The sequence below is a fragment of the Bufo gargarizans genome, chromosome 2 (assembly GCF_014858855.1).
Source record: "Bufo gargarizans isolate SCDJY-AF-19 chromosome 2, ASM1485885v1, whole genome shotgun sequence".
In the NCBI taxonomy this organism is placed as follows: domain Eukaryota; kingdom Metazoa; phylum Chordata; class Amphibia; order Anura; family Bufonidae; genus Bufo; species Bufo gargarizans.
This window is the reverse complement of record NC_058081.1, coordinates 221,654,823-221,671,419: the sequence shown is the minus strand read 5'-3', so window position 1 is coordinate 221,671,419 and position 16,597 is coordinate 221,654,823. Positions and strand designations below refer to the sequence as shown.

The window sequence follows — 16,597 nt, the reverse complement described above, 5'->3', positions numbered from 1 at the left end:
CAACGATAATGCACAGTGCCCATCCCAGAATGACCCCGCATTTGACCGTCTGTTCAAAATTAGGCCTAGGTTTTCAGAGGTTTACACCACAGAAAAAAATGTCTGCATAGACGAAACCCTGTTTTTTTTTCAAAAGAAGGGTAAGATTCCGCCATCTGCCCAGCAAGCGAGCAAGGTATGGAATAAAACTGTATATAAAATCTGTGAGTAGCTCTGGGTATGCTCACAAGTACTGGGTTTATGACTGGAGGGACATCTGGATTAAACCCCCAGAATGCTATTTAGATCTAGAGGCCACACAAGAACATTCCTACAATTTCAAGAGGTGGTGATAAAGGCCTAATTCTTCCATAATTCTACCAAACCATGCAATGGAGGGCCCCAGTACTACTGCATGTTACGGTGCCCGAGTTGTACCAGGGCAACATTTCCCTGGTGAAGTTCCCCAAACATTGAGGAAGGGAAGGACCCAAAAAATATGCAGGGTGTGTTCCAAAAGGGGGATAAGGAAATGCACCATTTACCACTGCGAAACCTGCCCTTAAAAACCTGGCCTGTGCATGCAGGAGTGTTTCAGAATCTCTCGCTCATCCATGGAATATTAATTCAATTTCATCCATGATGTAGTTTTACCACCTTATATCTCTGATTTAGTCCACATAGCTTACATATCCACTTTTCACCAACCACCACATATTCATTTCTGTGAAACACCTGTTAGGTCGAAAGTGCCCTTTCCAAAATGGGATCACTTCTCAAGGAATATTTCAAGGTGTTTTGTGAGCACTTTGACCCATCAGGCGTTTCACAGAATTAGGAAACACTTGGCTGTGAAAATAAATTTTTATTTTTTTTCTGGAAAAAGTTGCTTTACACCCACATTTTTCACTTTCACAAGAGGGTAGCAGGACTAAATGCACCCCACATTTTGTTACCCATTTTCTCCCCATTCAGGAAACACCTTATATGTGCTTGTAGCCTGCTGTATGGGCGCAGAGCAGGGCTCTAGAGGCAAAGTGCAAAATATGTATTTTGCAGGCCTGAATAAACAGACATGGATTTTAGGTGCCATGTCGCATGTTAATAATTCCTGAGGTCCCCAAAAATTAAAAACCCCAAGGGGTGTAGTTTCCGGAATGGGGTCACTTTTTGGGGGTTTCCACTGTAGGGGTACCCGAGGGTGTCTTCATATGCGACATAGCTCCCAAAAGCCAATCCTGCAAAATCTGTCCTCCAAAAAGCCCTATTGCACTGCTCCCCTTTTGAACCCTGCCATGCGCTCATACATCTGTGTTTTTTTTGTTGTTGTTTTTTTTTTTTGGGGGGGGGGGGGGGGGGGATGTAAACTGCAGAATTAGGGTAATGAATAATGAGATGTATTTCTTTTAAAACTTGCTATGTATGTTACAGCAAATATGGAAGAAAATTGAAAATTTAAAAAATAAATAAAAAATTTAAAATTTCACCTCCATTTCCCTTTAATTTTAATGGAACACCTCAAGGGTTAACAAAGTTTGTAACATCAGTTTTGAATAATTTGAAGGGTGTAGTTTCTAAAATAAGGTCATTTATGGGTGGTTTACAGTACGTAAGCCCCTCAAAATCACTGAATTGAATTGGTGCTAAAAAAAAATGGTTTGGGAAATTTTGTTGAAGTCTTCTAATATTCTAACAAAATAAAATGACATTTACAAAATGATGCCAACATAAAGCAGACATGTGGGGAAAGTTAAGTAATAAAACAGAAAGTGACACCTCATAAAACATTTAAAAGTTGAGAAATTGAAAATGGCGTTCCCCCCCCCCCCCAATTTTTTCATAAATTGAGGTGAAATATATTGACTCAATTTTATGACTTTTATGTGTCACGAGAAAACAATCTCAGAATGGCTTGGATAAGTAAAAGCGTTCCAAAGTTATTACCACATATAAAGTCACACATCTCGGATCTGCAAAAATCGGCCTGGGATTTAAGGTGAAAAGTGGCTCAGTACTGAAAGGGTTAAACATATAAAACCTATACATATGCAGTATCGTTGTAAATGTACTGACCCTTAGAATGAATTGCACAGGCCAGTTTTGCCGCGTAGGGACAAAACCAGCAAAACTGTGGCGGAATTGTGGGGGGTTTTTTCCACCCAATTTGGAATTTGTTTCCTGCTTCCCACTACATTGTAGGCCATATTAAATGGTGGCATTAGAAAGTACAACCTGTCCCTCAAAAAACAAGCCCTCCATATGGATATGTGAGCAGAAAAATAAATAAGTTATGGCTCTAGGAAGACGGGGAGAAAAATTAAAACACAAAAAATTGAGGGTATCCTAAAGGTCTAGACTTGTCCATGTTCTGTCTGCTTAAAACTGACGATTTTCCATCTATGTTGAATGAATATTTATGTTCAGTTTCATTTTTTTTCCCTTTATAGCATCTGTATGCAATCTGTTTATCACCTGTATGCACCTGTATATAAATAAAAAAATGGAAGAATGCCCAGTCTTTCTAGTAACCATCTGTGAAAAACAGACCACACACGAATGGCACAAAGCATGGGCCATTGACTTGAATGGGCAAGTCTAATGTCCAAATCAGTCCAAAAGATTTGATGTTGCAATAACATGAGGAATAACAGTATCTGGCCATTATATGACTTGTGTTCTGCATTTTTCCCCACTGCGGACTGTCCGTTCTCCCTAAGCTGGTGGGTGGAGAATAGTTGCTATGATGTGTCTCATAGAATGGACATAGTAAAAACAGGAGACTCTGCTCTCTAACCCTCTTATTCTCAGAAGCACCATATAGGACATTTTAGATGTACTGAGCAGTATTGATGAGAATAAAGCAGAAGTTCTATTGATGGTCCATTAAGAAAATGTGAATTGGTCCACTAACTTTAAAGTGCAGTGTTAAGTCTGTGTGTTGTCCGTTCTAAACTCGGACAGCATACAGATTTGAAAATAGCTTGTCTGAATGAGCCCTTAGACATAAAGAGACCCTGTCCCCTCTCCTGAAATCTGTCCTTTTACATCGGGAATGCAAGTAGTTGCTACCAATTCTGCAGCAACTATTCTTATGACTCTATGCTGTGCCATTCCTGCTGGAAGATTGTGCAGGCACCCCTACACACACACATACACACACTGGTAAAACCCATCTGTGACTGGAACTGACAATTAGCGATGCACACCTTTTTTATTTTGTAGGTTTTGCAGATTTTATTGCAAAATTGAAGACGCCCATGAACACTCATTGGCAAAAAAAAATAACGCACCCATATAGAAATTGTTGGATAGTGTACCTCTTGGTGATAGATTGTTGACTGTTAGACATGCCCCTACGACGCATTCGAAGACATTTTGACCAGGGCTCCAGATGGCGACCAAAATGGTCGCCAATGCGACTAAGAATTTACAAATGGCGACAAGACTTTTTAGTCTTGTCGCCATTTGCGACTAGACCCTCCGCGGCAGCTCTGCAGTTGAACAGCGGCGGGCACAGGAGCTTATAGTTCTCTGCCGCCGCCGATGTTCTTCTCAGTCTGAGCTCGGTCACAGCACACAGACAACAGCAGAGACGCCGGCAGCAGGGAGGGGAGGGGCTGGGAGCAGCGTAATCTGATCCTAGAGTGGAAGCTGCTTCTGCCAGCCCCTCCCCTCCCCGCCCACCAACCAATCAGAGCTGAGGCAAGGCGAGCAGTAGCAGCTCTGAGTCACTGACAAGTACAGGGAGAAAGAATCGAATGAGTCACAGGTGAAAAGAACTAAAGATCCGACTTGTGACTCATTCGATTCTTTCTTAGACTCCCTGTACAGTGTGCCCCCCAACACCCCAGTATAAGAAACATTGGTGGCACAGTGTGCCCCCCCAACACCCCAGTATAAGAAACATTGGTGGCACAGTGCCCCCCCAACACCCCAGTATAAGAAACATTGGTGGCACAGTGTGCCCCCCCAACACCTCAGTATAAGAAACATTGGTGGCACAGTGCCCCCCCAACACCCCAGTATAAGAAACATTGGTGGCAGTGTGCCCCCCAACACCCCAGTATAAGAAACATTGGTGGCAGTGTGCCCCCCAACACCCCAGTATAAGAAACATTGGTGGCAGTGTGCCCCCCAACACCCCAGTATAAGAAACATTGGTGGCACAGTGTGCCCCCCCCAACACCCCAGTATAAGAAACATTGGTGGCACAGTGTGCCCCCCCCAACACCCCAGTATAAGAAACATTGGTGGCACAGTGTGCCCCCCCCCAACACCCCAGTATAAGAAACATTGGTGGCACAGTGTGCCCCCCCCCCCAACACCCCAGTATAAGAAACATTGGTGGCACAGTGTGCCCCCCCCCCCAACACCCCAGTATAAGAAACATTGGTGGCACAGTGTGCCCCCCCCCAACACCCCAGTATAAGAAACATTGGTGGCACAGTGTGCCCCCCCCAACACCCCAGTATAAGAAACATTGGTGGCACAGTGTGCCCCCCCCAACACCCCAGTATAAGAAACATTGGTGGCACAGTGCCCCCCCAACACCCCAGTATAAGAAACATTGGTGGCACAGTGCCCCCCCAACACCCCAGTATAAGAAACATTGGTGGCAGTGTGCCCCCCAACACCCCAGTATAAGAAACATTGGTGGCACAGTGTGCCCCCCCCAACACCCCAGTATAAGAAACATTGGTGGCACAGTGTGCCCCCCCCAACACCCCAGTATAAGAAACATTGGTGGCACAGTGTGCCCCCCCCAACACCCCAGTATAAGAAACATTGGTGGCACAGTGTGCCCCCCCCAACACCCCAGTATAAGAAACATTGGTGGCACAGTGTGCCCCCCCCAACACCCCAGTATAAGAAACATTGGTGGCACAGTGTGCCCCCCCCAACACCCCAGTATAAGAAACATTGGTGGCACAGTGTGCCCCCCCCCCCCCAACATAAGAAACATTGGTGGCACAGTGTGCCCCCCCCCCCCAACACCCCAGTATAAGAAACATTGGTGGCACAGTGTGCCCCCCCCCCAACACCCCAGTATAAGAAACATTGGTGGCACAGTGTGCCCCCCCCCAACACCCCAGTATAAGAAACATTGGTGGCACAGTGTGCCCCCCAACACCCCAGTATAAGAAACATTGGTGGCACAGTGTGCCCCCCAACACCCCAGTATAAGAAACATTGGTGGCACAGTGTGCCCCCCCCCCCCCCCAACACCCCAGTATAAGAAACATTGGTGGCACAGTGTGCCCCCCCCCCAGTATAAGAAACATTGGTGGCTCAGTGGGAAGTGCCAATGAGGGTTAAAAAATAACTTAAAAAAATTAACTCACCTCCTCCAGTTGATCGCGTAGCTGTCGGTCTCCTGTTCTGTCTTCAGGACCTGTGGTGATGTCAGTGAGCTCATCACATGGTCCATTACCATGGTGATGAATCATGTGATGTATCATGTGATGAGCACAGTGATGTCACCACAGGTCCTTTGACAGGTCCTGAAGAAAGAACAGGAGATGATCAATTGGAGGAGGTGAGTTAATTTTTATTTTTTAACCCTCATTGGCACTGCCCACTGCGCCACCAATGTTCATTATATTGAGGGGGGGGGGGGCACACTGCGCCACCAATGTTTATTATACTGGGGTGTTGGGGGGGGGGGGGTGCACACTGCGCCACCAATGTTTATTATATTGAGGGGGGGCACACTGCGCAACCAATGTTTATTATACTGGGGTGTTGGAGGGGTAATGTTTATTATATTGAGGGGGGCACACTGCGCCACCAATGTTTACTATACTAGGGTGTTGGGGGGGTGCACACTGCGCCACCAATGTTTATTATATTAGGAAGGCACACTGCGCCACCAATGTTTATCATACTGGGGTGTTGGGGGGGAGCGCACTGCGCCACCAATGTTTATTATATTAGGAAGGCACACTGCGCCACCAATGTTTATCATACTGGGGTGATGGGGGGGCAAACTGCGATTTTCACGCAGCCCCATTCACTTCTATGGGGCCTGCGTTGCGTGAAAAACGCACAACATAGAGCATGCTGCGATTTTCACGCAACGCACAACTGATGTGTGAAAATCACCCCTCATGTGCACAGCCCCATAGAAGTGAATGGGTCCGGATTTAGTGCGGGTGCATTCCGGTATTTTGAATGCCAGATCCGGCACTAATACATTCCTATGGGAAAAAATGCTGGATCCGGCATTCAGGCAAATCTTCAGTTTTTTTTCGTCTGAGATAAAACTGTAGCATGCTGCGGTTTTATCTTTTGCCTGATCAGTCAAAATGACTGAACTGAAGACATCCTGATGCATCCTGAACGGATTACTCTCTATTCAGAATTCATGGGGATATGACTGATCAGTTCTTTTCCGGTATAGAGCCCCTGTGACGGAACTCTATGCCGGAAAAGAAAAACACTAGTGTGAAAGTACCCTAAAATATTAAGTTTAAATCCCCCCTTTCCCAATTTTACATATAAAATATATAAACAATAAATAAATAAACATATTACATAGCGCTGTCCAAACTATTAAATTATTAAAAAATGTCTCCTATGCGGTGAGCATTCGCCATTTTTTTTGTCACCTTGTCACCCCAAAAAATAGGATAGGACTGTTCTATTATGGGCCGAATGTTTCATAAAATGCGAAATGCACGCGGCTTTTTTTGGTGTTTTTTTTTTTTGCGCGGTATTGAGTATCGCAATACTTTTTTATGGTGACGAAAGCGAATCAAAATTTTGGCATCAAAACAACCCTATGCCGATCTGATCGGCGTAGCGTTGTCACGATACCAAAATTTTGATTCGGTTTCGATTTGGCGACTAAAAATTTGATTTGGCTCCTAAATTTTTCAGTTCAGGAGCCAATGGCTACTAGGTATTTTTTTTTAGTCTGGAGCACTGTTGACAGACTTTAAGAAGGGCGCACCATAGGACTGAAAGAAGCAGGATAGTTGTTTCATCAAACTTTCCACCATTTAGGTCGTTCTGACCTAGCTGTTAGGATGTGCCAGGAGCAGTGATTATGTGAGCGCACACGGAGAACAGGCTTCAGATGGCACAGACAGACCACCTATAGAGAGGATCATTTGATCTGCCGACAAGCATGAGCAACTCCTAACAGTTTAATTGTCCACCATCTGCACCTTCATTTCACACCCCTCTCTCTGCCCGGACCAATTCCAGGCACTTAGGAGAAAGAAACTTGGTGTCACGGCGCCCATTACGTGCCCTACCATTGACAGCCAGCCATCTCTACCTTCATTTGCAGTGGTTTCATGAGTAAGAAACCTGGTCTGCTTTGGACTGGATCTGTATCATCTTTAGTGATTAAATCCAGGTTCTGTTTGGGATTCCACACGGTTGAGTTCGAGTATGGAGGCCTTGTAGTGACAACAAAATCTGCCTTTGCTGTGGAGTAATGATCTGCGGAGCCATCGCATACAATAGTAGGTTATCCCTAGTAGTGATACGAGGGACACTAGCAGCTCAGTGATATTTGCAGAACATCCTATGGCCACATGTATTGCCTCTCTTGCATGGCTTTTATCTGGCATTTGTTCAACTGGATCGGTTTCCCAGAAATGTCTCCACCAGATTGCAGCACTTTATTGGCCTCCCAGGTCACCAGATTTAATAAGATGATCATTTATGGGACCAGCAGGATCTATAGGCCCAGTTGCAACATCTGTGGAGAAAATGTGCCACAGGACACCATACAGAACCTGTATGCCTCCATACCCAACTGTATATCATCTTATGTCCAGGCTAGGTTCTGCCCAACAGCCTAGAGCCTCCTTTCAGTTGTACAGTGTCCCCTGAAAAATGATCCTTTCCCTCTAACATTGTAATCACTTATATGTGTCTTCATTACATTCACACGTACAAAATTTCAATTCCATTCCGACAACAGTTTCTTGGTTCTTTTTGGTTCTTATTGTGAGTGCATTTGAAAGGGTTGTCCCATGAAAAATATTCTACACTTTTCAAACCAGCACCTGCATCTGAATACTTTTGTAATTGTATTCAATTAAAAATGTAGCATAGCCACTGAGTTATACAATAAAATGTACCTTATAGCGCCACCTGCAGTTAGTTTTTTTTTTTTCTCCTTTATTTCTTTGACCTGCTCACTGAGAAGGCCGCACATGCTCAGTTTCATCCTCTAACTGCCTCCTGAGCTGTGATAGGGAGAGCTGAGACACGCCCCCTTACCTGTTGCAGAAAAGACACTCCCCTCAAGCTGTCAGCTTGATATAAATCTAGCAGAGCAATGAATGTGGAGATCTCTGGATCCATGTGAGGTACAGGACTGGTTCTAGCTTTGTTAGAAAGAGATTGGCATGTACTATATGATGTCTGATTTTCATTTTTTACATTAGTCATGGGATAACCCCTTTAACCACTTCAACCCCCCTAGCTGAAACCCCCTTAATGACCAGGCCACTTTTTACACTTCGGCACTACACTACTTTCACCGTTTATTGCTCGGTCATGCAACTTACCACGCAAATGAATTTTACCTCCTTTTCTTCTCACTAATAGAGCTTTCATTTGGTGGTATTTCATTGCTGCTGACATTTTTTTTTTTTTTGTTATTAATCGAAATGTAACTATTTCTTTTGCAAAAAAAATTACATTTTTCACTTTCAGTTGTAAAATTTTGCAAAAAAAAAACGACATCCATATATAAACTTTTCACTAAATTTATTGTTCTACATGTCTTTTGTTAAAAAAAAAAATTATGTTTGGGTAAAAAAAAAAATGGTTTGGGTAAAAGTTTTATAGCGTTTACAAACTATGGTACAAAAATGTGAATTTCCGCTTTTTGAAGCAGCTCTGACTTTCTGAGCACCTGTCATGTTTCCTGAGGTTCTACAATGCCCAGAAAGTACAAACACCCCACAAATGACCCCATTTCGGAAAGTAGACACCCTAAGGTATTCACTCATGGGCATAGTGAGTTCATAGAACTTTTTATTTTTTGTCACAAGTTAGCGGAAAATGATGATTTTTTTTCTTACAAAGTCTCATATTCCACTAACTTGTGACAAAAAATAAAAACCTCCATGAACTCACTATGCCCATCACGAAATACCTTGGGGTGTCTTCTTTCAAAAATGGGGTCACTTGTGGGGTAGTTATACTGCCTTGGTATTTTAGGGGCCCAAGTGCGTGCAAAGTAGTTTGAAATCAAAATCTGTAAAAAATGCCCTGTGAAATCCGAAAGGTGCTCGTTGAAATGTGGGCCCCTTTGCCCACCTAGGCTGCAAAAAGTGTCACACATCTGGTATCGCTATACTCAGGAGAAGTTGGGGAATGTGTTTTGGGGTGTCATTTTACATATACCCATGCTGGGTGAGAGAAATATCTTGGCAAAAGACAACTTTTCCAAAAGATTTTATACAAAGTTGGCATTTGACCAAGATATTTCTCACCCAGCATGGGTATATGTAAAATGACACCCCAAAACACATTGCCCAACTTCTCCTGAGTACGGCGATACCAGATGTGTGACACTTTTTTGCAGCCTAGGTGGGCAAAGGGGCCCAAATTCCAAAGAGCACCTTTAGGATTTCACCGGCCATTTTTTACAGATTTTGATTTCAAACTACTTCGCACACACTAGGGCCCCTAAATTGCCAGGGCAGTATAACTACCCCACAAGTGACCCCATTTTGGAAAGAAGACACCCCAAGGTATTTCGTGATGGGCATGGCGAGTTCCTAGAATTTTTTTATTTTTTGTCACAAGTTAGTGGAATATGAGACTTTGTAAGAAAAAAATAAATAAAATAAAATCATCATTTTCCGCTAACTTGTGACAAAAAATAAAAAAATCTAGGAACTCGCCATGCCCCTCACGGAATACCTTGGGGTGTCTTCTTTCCAAAATGGGGTCACTTGTGGGGTAGTTATACTGTCCTGGCATTCTAGGGGCCCTAATGTGTGGTAAGTAGTTTGAAATCAAAATGTGTAAAAAATGACCTGTGAAATCCTAAAGGTGCTCTTTGGAATGTGTGCCCCTTTGCCCACCTAGGCTGCAAAAAAGTGTCACACATGTGGTATCGCCGTACTCAGGAGAAGTTGGGCAATGTGTTTTGGGGTGTCTTTTTACATATACCCATGCTGGGTGAGAGAAATATCTCGGTAAAAGACAACTTTTCCCATTTTTTTATACAAAGTTGGCATTTGACCAAGATATTTATCTAACATAGCTAACCACACCCACTTCCCCACCCATTTTACAAAACCAGAGTGAGTGGTGTAACAATGCAAGAAGTCGCAATATTTTGTGCAAGTGAGTGTAAAAAGTTGCAAATGTTTGCGCAATTGCTTAAATTTTGTGCAAGCGAGTGCAAAAAAAGTCGCAAAAGCCCTATTTTGCAACTATTTTTAATGCCAGAATTCTGGAGTGAAGGTATGATGAATCAGGACCTCTATGTGTAGTGGACTTTGTGTGTGTGTGTACAATTCTGTGTAACAGGTGTCCTTCTTAGGATACGACCACATGGTGTAGGTATGCAGTAAGCGATTATATGAGAAATCGAGTATTCTACCGATTATTTTTATGATTAATCGATTACTCTAATAAGAAAAAATGAATTAATAGACTGTTTTCCTTTTATAAAAACTCATCAGACCCCCCCCTGCCATCAGTCCCCAACACCCTTCGTTCAAGTGCATCAGCTCCACTCCCCCTTGTGCTGTATATAATCACTTATATACTATGTACATACACTGTATTTAATCGCCTATAGTCTGTGTATAATCCGCTATAGGCAGTGGACTTGTGGATTGCTCTTCATATCGGGTGGTGTATACGGGCTCGGGGCAGAGTACACAGGGGACGCGGTACATCCCCGGCTGCAGCTAGTCATATGCACTCCCGGTTCTGTCCATTTCTGGTCCACTGATATCCTGGCATTACGTGATGGTCTCCGCGACCGGAAGTTGCTGTGACTCTGCCTCTGCTACCCGGCAACAGTCTCCAGGAGACCAGCGTGTGTGGGCCCGACTGCCAGAACTGTGTGTGCGCTCACAAGTCATGTGATGGTGCCTGAGGAGTGCCTATATCGGTTGTTTGAACTCCATGCACAGAAAGTGCCTTGTGTGGTTTGAAGCAATATATGATGGTATGTATTGTGAGGCGCATGGCCTTAGATTGAGGCTTCCAATATCACATGACACTATTATGTCAGAAGGTCCTTACAGCGGATGGAGTTTATTGCTGTATCTAATTCTTTCCTGTGTTGCGGGCCAGCGGGAGACCACTGAGCAGGAGTAATAGCAAGCGCTTCAATCCCGCTCTGTGGTCACGTGACACAAACGAATCCTCGATGCAAAAAAGTTGCATCGAGGACTTTTTTTGCATCGAGGACTTTTTTTGTGTCTAATTACTCGATTTTAATAGAGTACTCATTGCAGCCCTAACATGGTGCGGTCTTAACGCATCTGTACGAGCCGCAGTGGTCTAATAATACTGGTTAGGGCCACACTGTTTAGTTAGCCTGTATTGTTACAGGGGTTGTCCAATGTCATACATTGGTGACGTATTTGCTAGGATAGGCCACCAAGTCAGATATGTGCGGGTCCCACAATTATCTCCAAAACGGGACCACCCTCCATTCACTTGTGTTGGAGTTTGGAAATAGCCGAGTGGGCTTGCACACTCTTTTTGGAACTCCTATAGAAGAGAATAGAGAAACCTTGCACATAGGCGGTGTGCTCTACTTCACTTTGGGGGCCCCATTCTAGAAATGGGTGTGGGGCCCCCACCTATCTAACATTGGTGGCCTATCCTCGCAATATGCCACCAATGCGTGAGATGGGCCAACCACTTTAATGGCCACATGGCCTTTACCAATACAGATCAACTAAACAATGCAGTCCTATTTACTTTAATTATAGCCCCCACGACTCATGCATTGCAGTTGTGGCCTGTAAATTACCACATTAAGTAGTAGTAGTAGTAAATAAAAGAGGTCAGTAATTGTAATACTTATTTTTTTTATTCACTCTTTTTTAGGAGATTGTTGTGAAAATTGTTACAAAGAAGTTGGGGGAAAAATATTACAAGAAAAAAGCTGTGATAAAGGTAACTTCTTCTCATTGCATGGTGTAATGGCATAGCAGAATGTGTTTTTTATTTAGGTAGGTTTTATTTTTGAGTCAAAACAATGCAGACATACAAAATCCCCCTCTATGTCCCACGTGTGCAGTCCATTCCGTACATAGCATTCTCCATCTACAAGCTGTGTCGATCGTGAAGTACCGCTGTCCAGCAGGTTGGGTCCACTGTAAATTAAGAAGATGGCTACCATACCAATTATTTACGCATGACAACCCAAGCGTTTCTATACAAATACATACATAGCCACAGGAGGCAGATGGTTACACCAATCCTGATTGCCCTATAACTTGAACGATCCCAATATTAGGAAGGCCATCTACCACTACTCATCCGTCCCCTTCCCCAAGAGGCAATTGATAAGACCTCCCCTACTTCTTCGTTACCTAGAATGGCAAATTGAAGTTATCAATCCATTGTCCCCAGATATATCCAAATTTTTTGGGCAGTTCCCCCTTCCAGATGTTTATCTTAAAAGGAACCAGTAGCTTTGGGGCCACCAGAATGCACGTCTAAAGACGCCCCAGTGAAAGTCATCCATGATAGGATTAGCTATAAAGAGAAGTTTCCACTTACTGCTCTCAGGTTCTGGACAGTACCTCTCGCTTGAATGCATATGCTAATTGAAGTGAAATATGCTGTTTCCTGGCTTCATATGTGCCAGTGCTGCTGGAAAGGAGTCCCGGACTCTTTTTCTTGCTAATCCTGCAACGCCTGGTTTTCACAGAAGCACAGGGGCGGACTGGGAACTTAAAGTGGCCCTGGGAAAAAAATAAAAAATAAGTGGCCCCATATTTTAGGGGGGTCCAAAGTGACAGAAGGTGGGGCAACACAAGTAGGTGGGGTCAGAAATATAGCACAATATACAGTCCCAGCAGATCGATATACCACAGTGCAGCACAATAGCTGCCATTTCTGTCCTCCTCCTCCATTTGTCTCTGATTTAAGATATGGGGCAAGGGGCTTAGCAGCTGAATTAGGAGGAAATGTGCGATTGCTGGCTGGGTACATGAGTACCTGATTCTCATAGCGTTACTTTTGAGAGCTCACTATGTACCTGGCCAGCGACAGGGGAGGAGGGCTTCGGTGGCCCACTGGGGCATTGACCCACCGGGAAATTTCTCTGTAAGGTCTATGGCCAGTCCTGCCCTGCAGAGGCACCTTTAGATGACTACACCCTAGTTAGTGGTTTAGTGGACCCAAAACTAGTGACAGGTCCCCTTTAAGGCTCTGATTTGGTAGCCTGGATTCAATGGAGGGCTGCATACAGTACGTGAAGACCTTAGATCACTCATGGATGTATCCACAATTGTAATTTTTAGCACAGCATACTGTGATAAATGATCGATGCTGATGGAGAACTAGACCTGTCCACACTAATACATGAATTTGTTTTTCTTTAGGAGGTGATTGATAGATATACAGCAATAGTGAAGCTTGTTGATTCAGGAGACAAGCTGAAGTTGGATCAGACACATCTGGAAACGGTCATTCCTGTTCCAGGTGAATACACTCTACGTCATTGATATGTCTGTGTGGTTACAGGCTATGCATACCCCAGCTTAGTTGTCTTCTTTTTCAGAATCTTCTACAGGGGTCTGACACCCCACCAATCAGCTGTTGCCTTGTAGCTCTGGCTCCAGAGCTACACATCTCCATCCGTTATGTGGTGGACGGAGCACATTAGTGCAGCACTGCTCTCATTGAAGGTTATGGGAGCAGCCCTGCAGTAACCAGCTCCATCCACTACACGATGGGTGGAGCAGTGTAGTTCCAGCGCAAAATATACACCCAAACCGGATGTCAGACCCCCACTGAGGATACGTCCTTAATTGTTAAATCATGGAAAACCCCTTTAATTGCAGCCTGTTAAATTTGGATCTACTGGGCAAACTTATCATTTTGGAAGTTTGTAGAACAACGTAGACAAATGGTTATGTAACTTTTTTTTATTTTTCCTATAACTAGGGAAGCAAATTCTTATTTTAAATGGAGGATACAAGGGAAATTTGGGAATCCTGGAGAGTATAAAAGAAAAAAGCTTTTCTGCAACGATAGTCATTGACTCGGTAAGTAAATGTGACTTTTACTGTAACTATCGATGGTTGACCGCTTCCCACGTTTGCTATTGCACCCTAAGGGTATGGCCACAGATAGCAGGCCATCCGTAGCCGTATTGCTGCCGGCATTGCAGCGGGTCTTCTGCTGCTTTCACCATTTGCATAGCAAAGGTTGAAAGCTGAAGGTAACCCTGCAGCTCAAATTGACATGTGCGAATTGAAAACCTGCAGCTCGAGTCATTCTACTCAACAGGCTTTCTCTGCAGCGTGTGTATGAGACTTGTAGATTTTCCACACAAAATTCCAGAAATGGCACCATTTAGGCCACGTGTGGCTATATAGAGGTCTTCTAGATGCACTAGGATTAGTGTTGAGCGAACTTGTGTTTTAAGTTCGGCGTCTAAAGTTCTGGTTATCAAAGTATCCCTTTATGGATTCTAAATTCCGTTATGATCCATGGTAGCGGAATCCATAACAGGATACTTCGGTAACCCGAACTTTAGACGCCGAACTTAAAACACAAGTTTGCTCAACACTAACTAGGATGTAATAGCACATCCTTGTGATAGTGTGGGTAGCTGCGGAAACGACAGCCAAGTTACTGGCAGAAGTCTGCTATGTTAAACAGCAGGCATCCTCTGTCTGACACCCGCTCAGCTGTTGACCAGCATCCATATTTAAAAGGGTTGAAAGCTGGAAGCCATATAGTTGACATATGTTATGAAGGGTCCTGCTCTTGGCATGGTCTGCCATTAAAAATGCTGAAATATATTTACATTGCGGCAGCACAGGGCATTGGTGTCTAGAACTCAGGTATAAGTATTATGCTCAACTAGGAATTAGTAAGCCACAAAGACTAAAATATGTGGAGGGTTTTCATCTCTTCTTTTTTATTTTTCTAAAAGTATCAGTGGCACATAAGACAAAAGTAAAGGTCACGTAAGACAGCATTCAGATGGCTGTAATATGGTTCTGTATGACAGCTGTATATTTTGTACCAAGAACAGATTTTGTTTGGGAAAGGTTTCTCCCTTTCATCCTAACATCATCCATACTTAGCACTGCAGAGAACCATAAAACGGTCATCTGAAATGTTGTGCGGCATGCACAACATTTCTGAGCACAATTCTCCTTAGAGCTTAGAGAATTCTTGACCAGAGGAGACTCCCCTTAAAGGGTTGTCCAGCATTGAAATACTTTTGGGCAGCCCCATCCGTTCCCTGCCAGACTTGAGGATGGAAGCATACCTGCTTACTCCTCGCCACTAAGTTCCAGCTCCCTCGGTCCACCGCTATCCGGTACTCGCTTGTCAATTTCTGGAATGGATAGGGGTCATGTGTGCCACTGCAGTGATTGTTCCCCAAGTGTGACCCATTAAAATGCTGGAACTGAGCAGCTGGTGGCAGGTTAGTATACTTCCATCCAGATTCAGTGGGGAGGGGCGCTGCCCAAAAGTTCCCAAAGGTGGACAATCTCTTTAAATTAGTGAGACATTCTCAATAAATACTAGATAAGTACTGGAAAGATCTCTTTATAGCACTTACTGATGATAGACTTCACTGTGTCAGTAAAAACTTGTTAAATGAAGACTGGTGATTTTATTTAGAGGATTTGACCTGGAGCTGTGAAAGTTTGGGACATTTCCCATATTCTCTGTTTACAGGGACTACTGAAAGGCCGGAAGGTGGACATCTCATATGAGGATTTTTCCAAGGTGGCATGATCGATGTGACATTATCTGCCAGAAGCATATAAAACTCTACTGTGTCAGGGTTTTCAAATCATGAATCTTGTATATAGGGTACAGGCTGAGGAGGATGGAATCCTGCTGTTGTTTTGTTTCAATTGTCCTCTATTGGAAAATAGTTTTGTGGGATATCCAAAAATAAAGTTATTTTTACAAAAACAATAAGTGTTGTGCAATATGTTTTAACATCCTTTTACTTATGTTTTATTACAATAAATGGAGCCTGGCATGAGCATTGCTCCCTTAGTGTACCAGGTTTGGAGCTCAAAGTCTGCAGCAGTACCCTATGAAAATCCACCAAGTCCACAGTAAATTCACATATATTAATATGCATAATTTACAGCTGATTTACATTCCATCCACCATGACGGCCACCATAAGAGAGAACTCTTGACCTCTGTAGGGGCAGGAATACACAGAGTTTAAATTGCCCCACCCCTCCTCCCCTCAGTGTTTTTCCTGTCCCTACGGGGTTAGGTCGCAGAGAGAGTCCTCCCGGTGGGGAGGTGAAGTTTTGCAAGTATTTACCTTCATCCCCTGCTGCCTTCCCGCGGCAGGAGCTTAGGCTGGGCAGCAGTGGGCAACGTGGACACTCACCCCGGCTTAAGCTGGGACCTGTGCTCCTTTCTGTTTTGCGGTCTCCCACTTTGTGTCGGAA

General features: G+C 43.8%; 1 protein-coding gene across 2 annotated transcripts in view; it reads left to right on the top strand.

The window, feature by feature from the left end:
• KIN (Kin17 DNA and RNA binding protein) overlaps positions 1-16,104 on the top strand; it is a 58,714-nt gene extending 42,610 nt beyond the window's left edge. For both annotated transcript variants that reach the window (XM_044276740.1, XM_044276739.1), the window contains exons 10-13: positions 12,031-12,099; positions 13,536-13,635; positions 14,101-14,201; positions 15,856-16,104. In XM_044276740.1, the coding sequence (XP_044132675.1) occupies positions 12,031-12,099; positions 13,536-13,635; positions 14,101-14,201; positions 15,856-15,915 (330 nt within the window). In that variant the 3' untranslated portion in view covers positions 15,916-16,104. The remainder of the gene's footprint in view (positions 1-12,030; positions 12,100-13,535; positions 13,636-14,100; positions 14,202-15,855) is intronic.
• Positions 16,105-16,597: the final 493 nt, after the last annotated feature.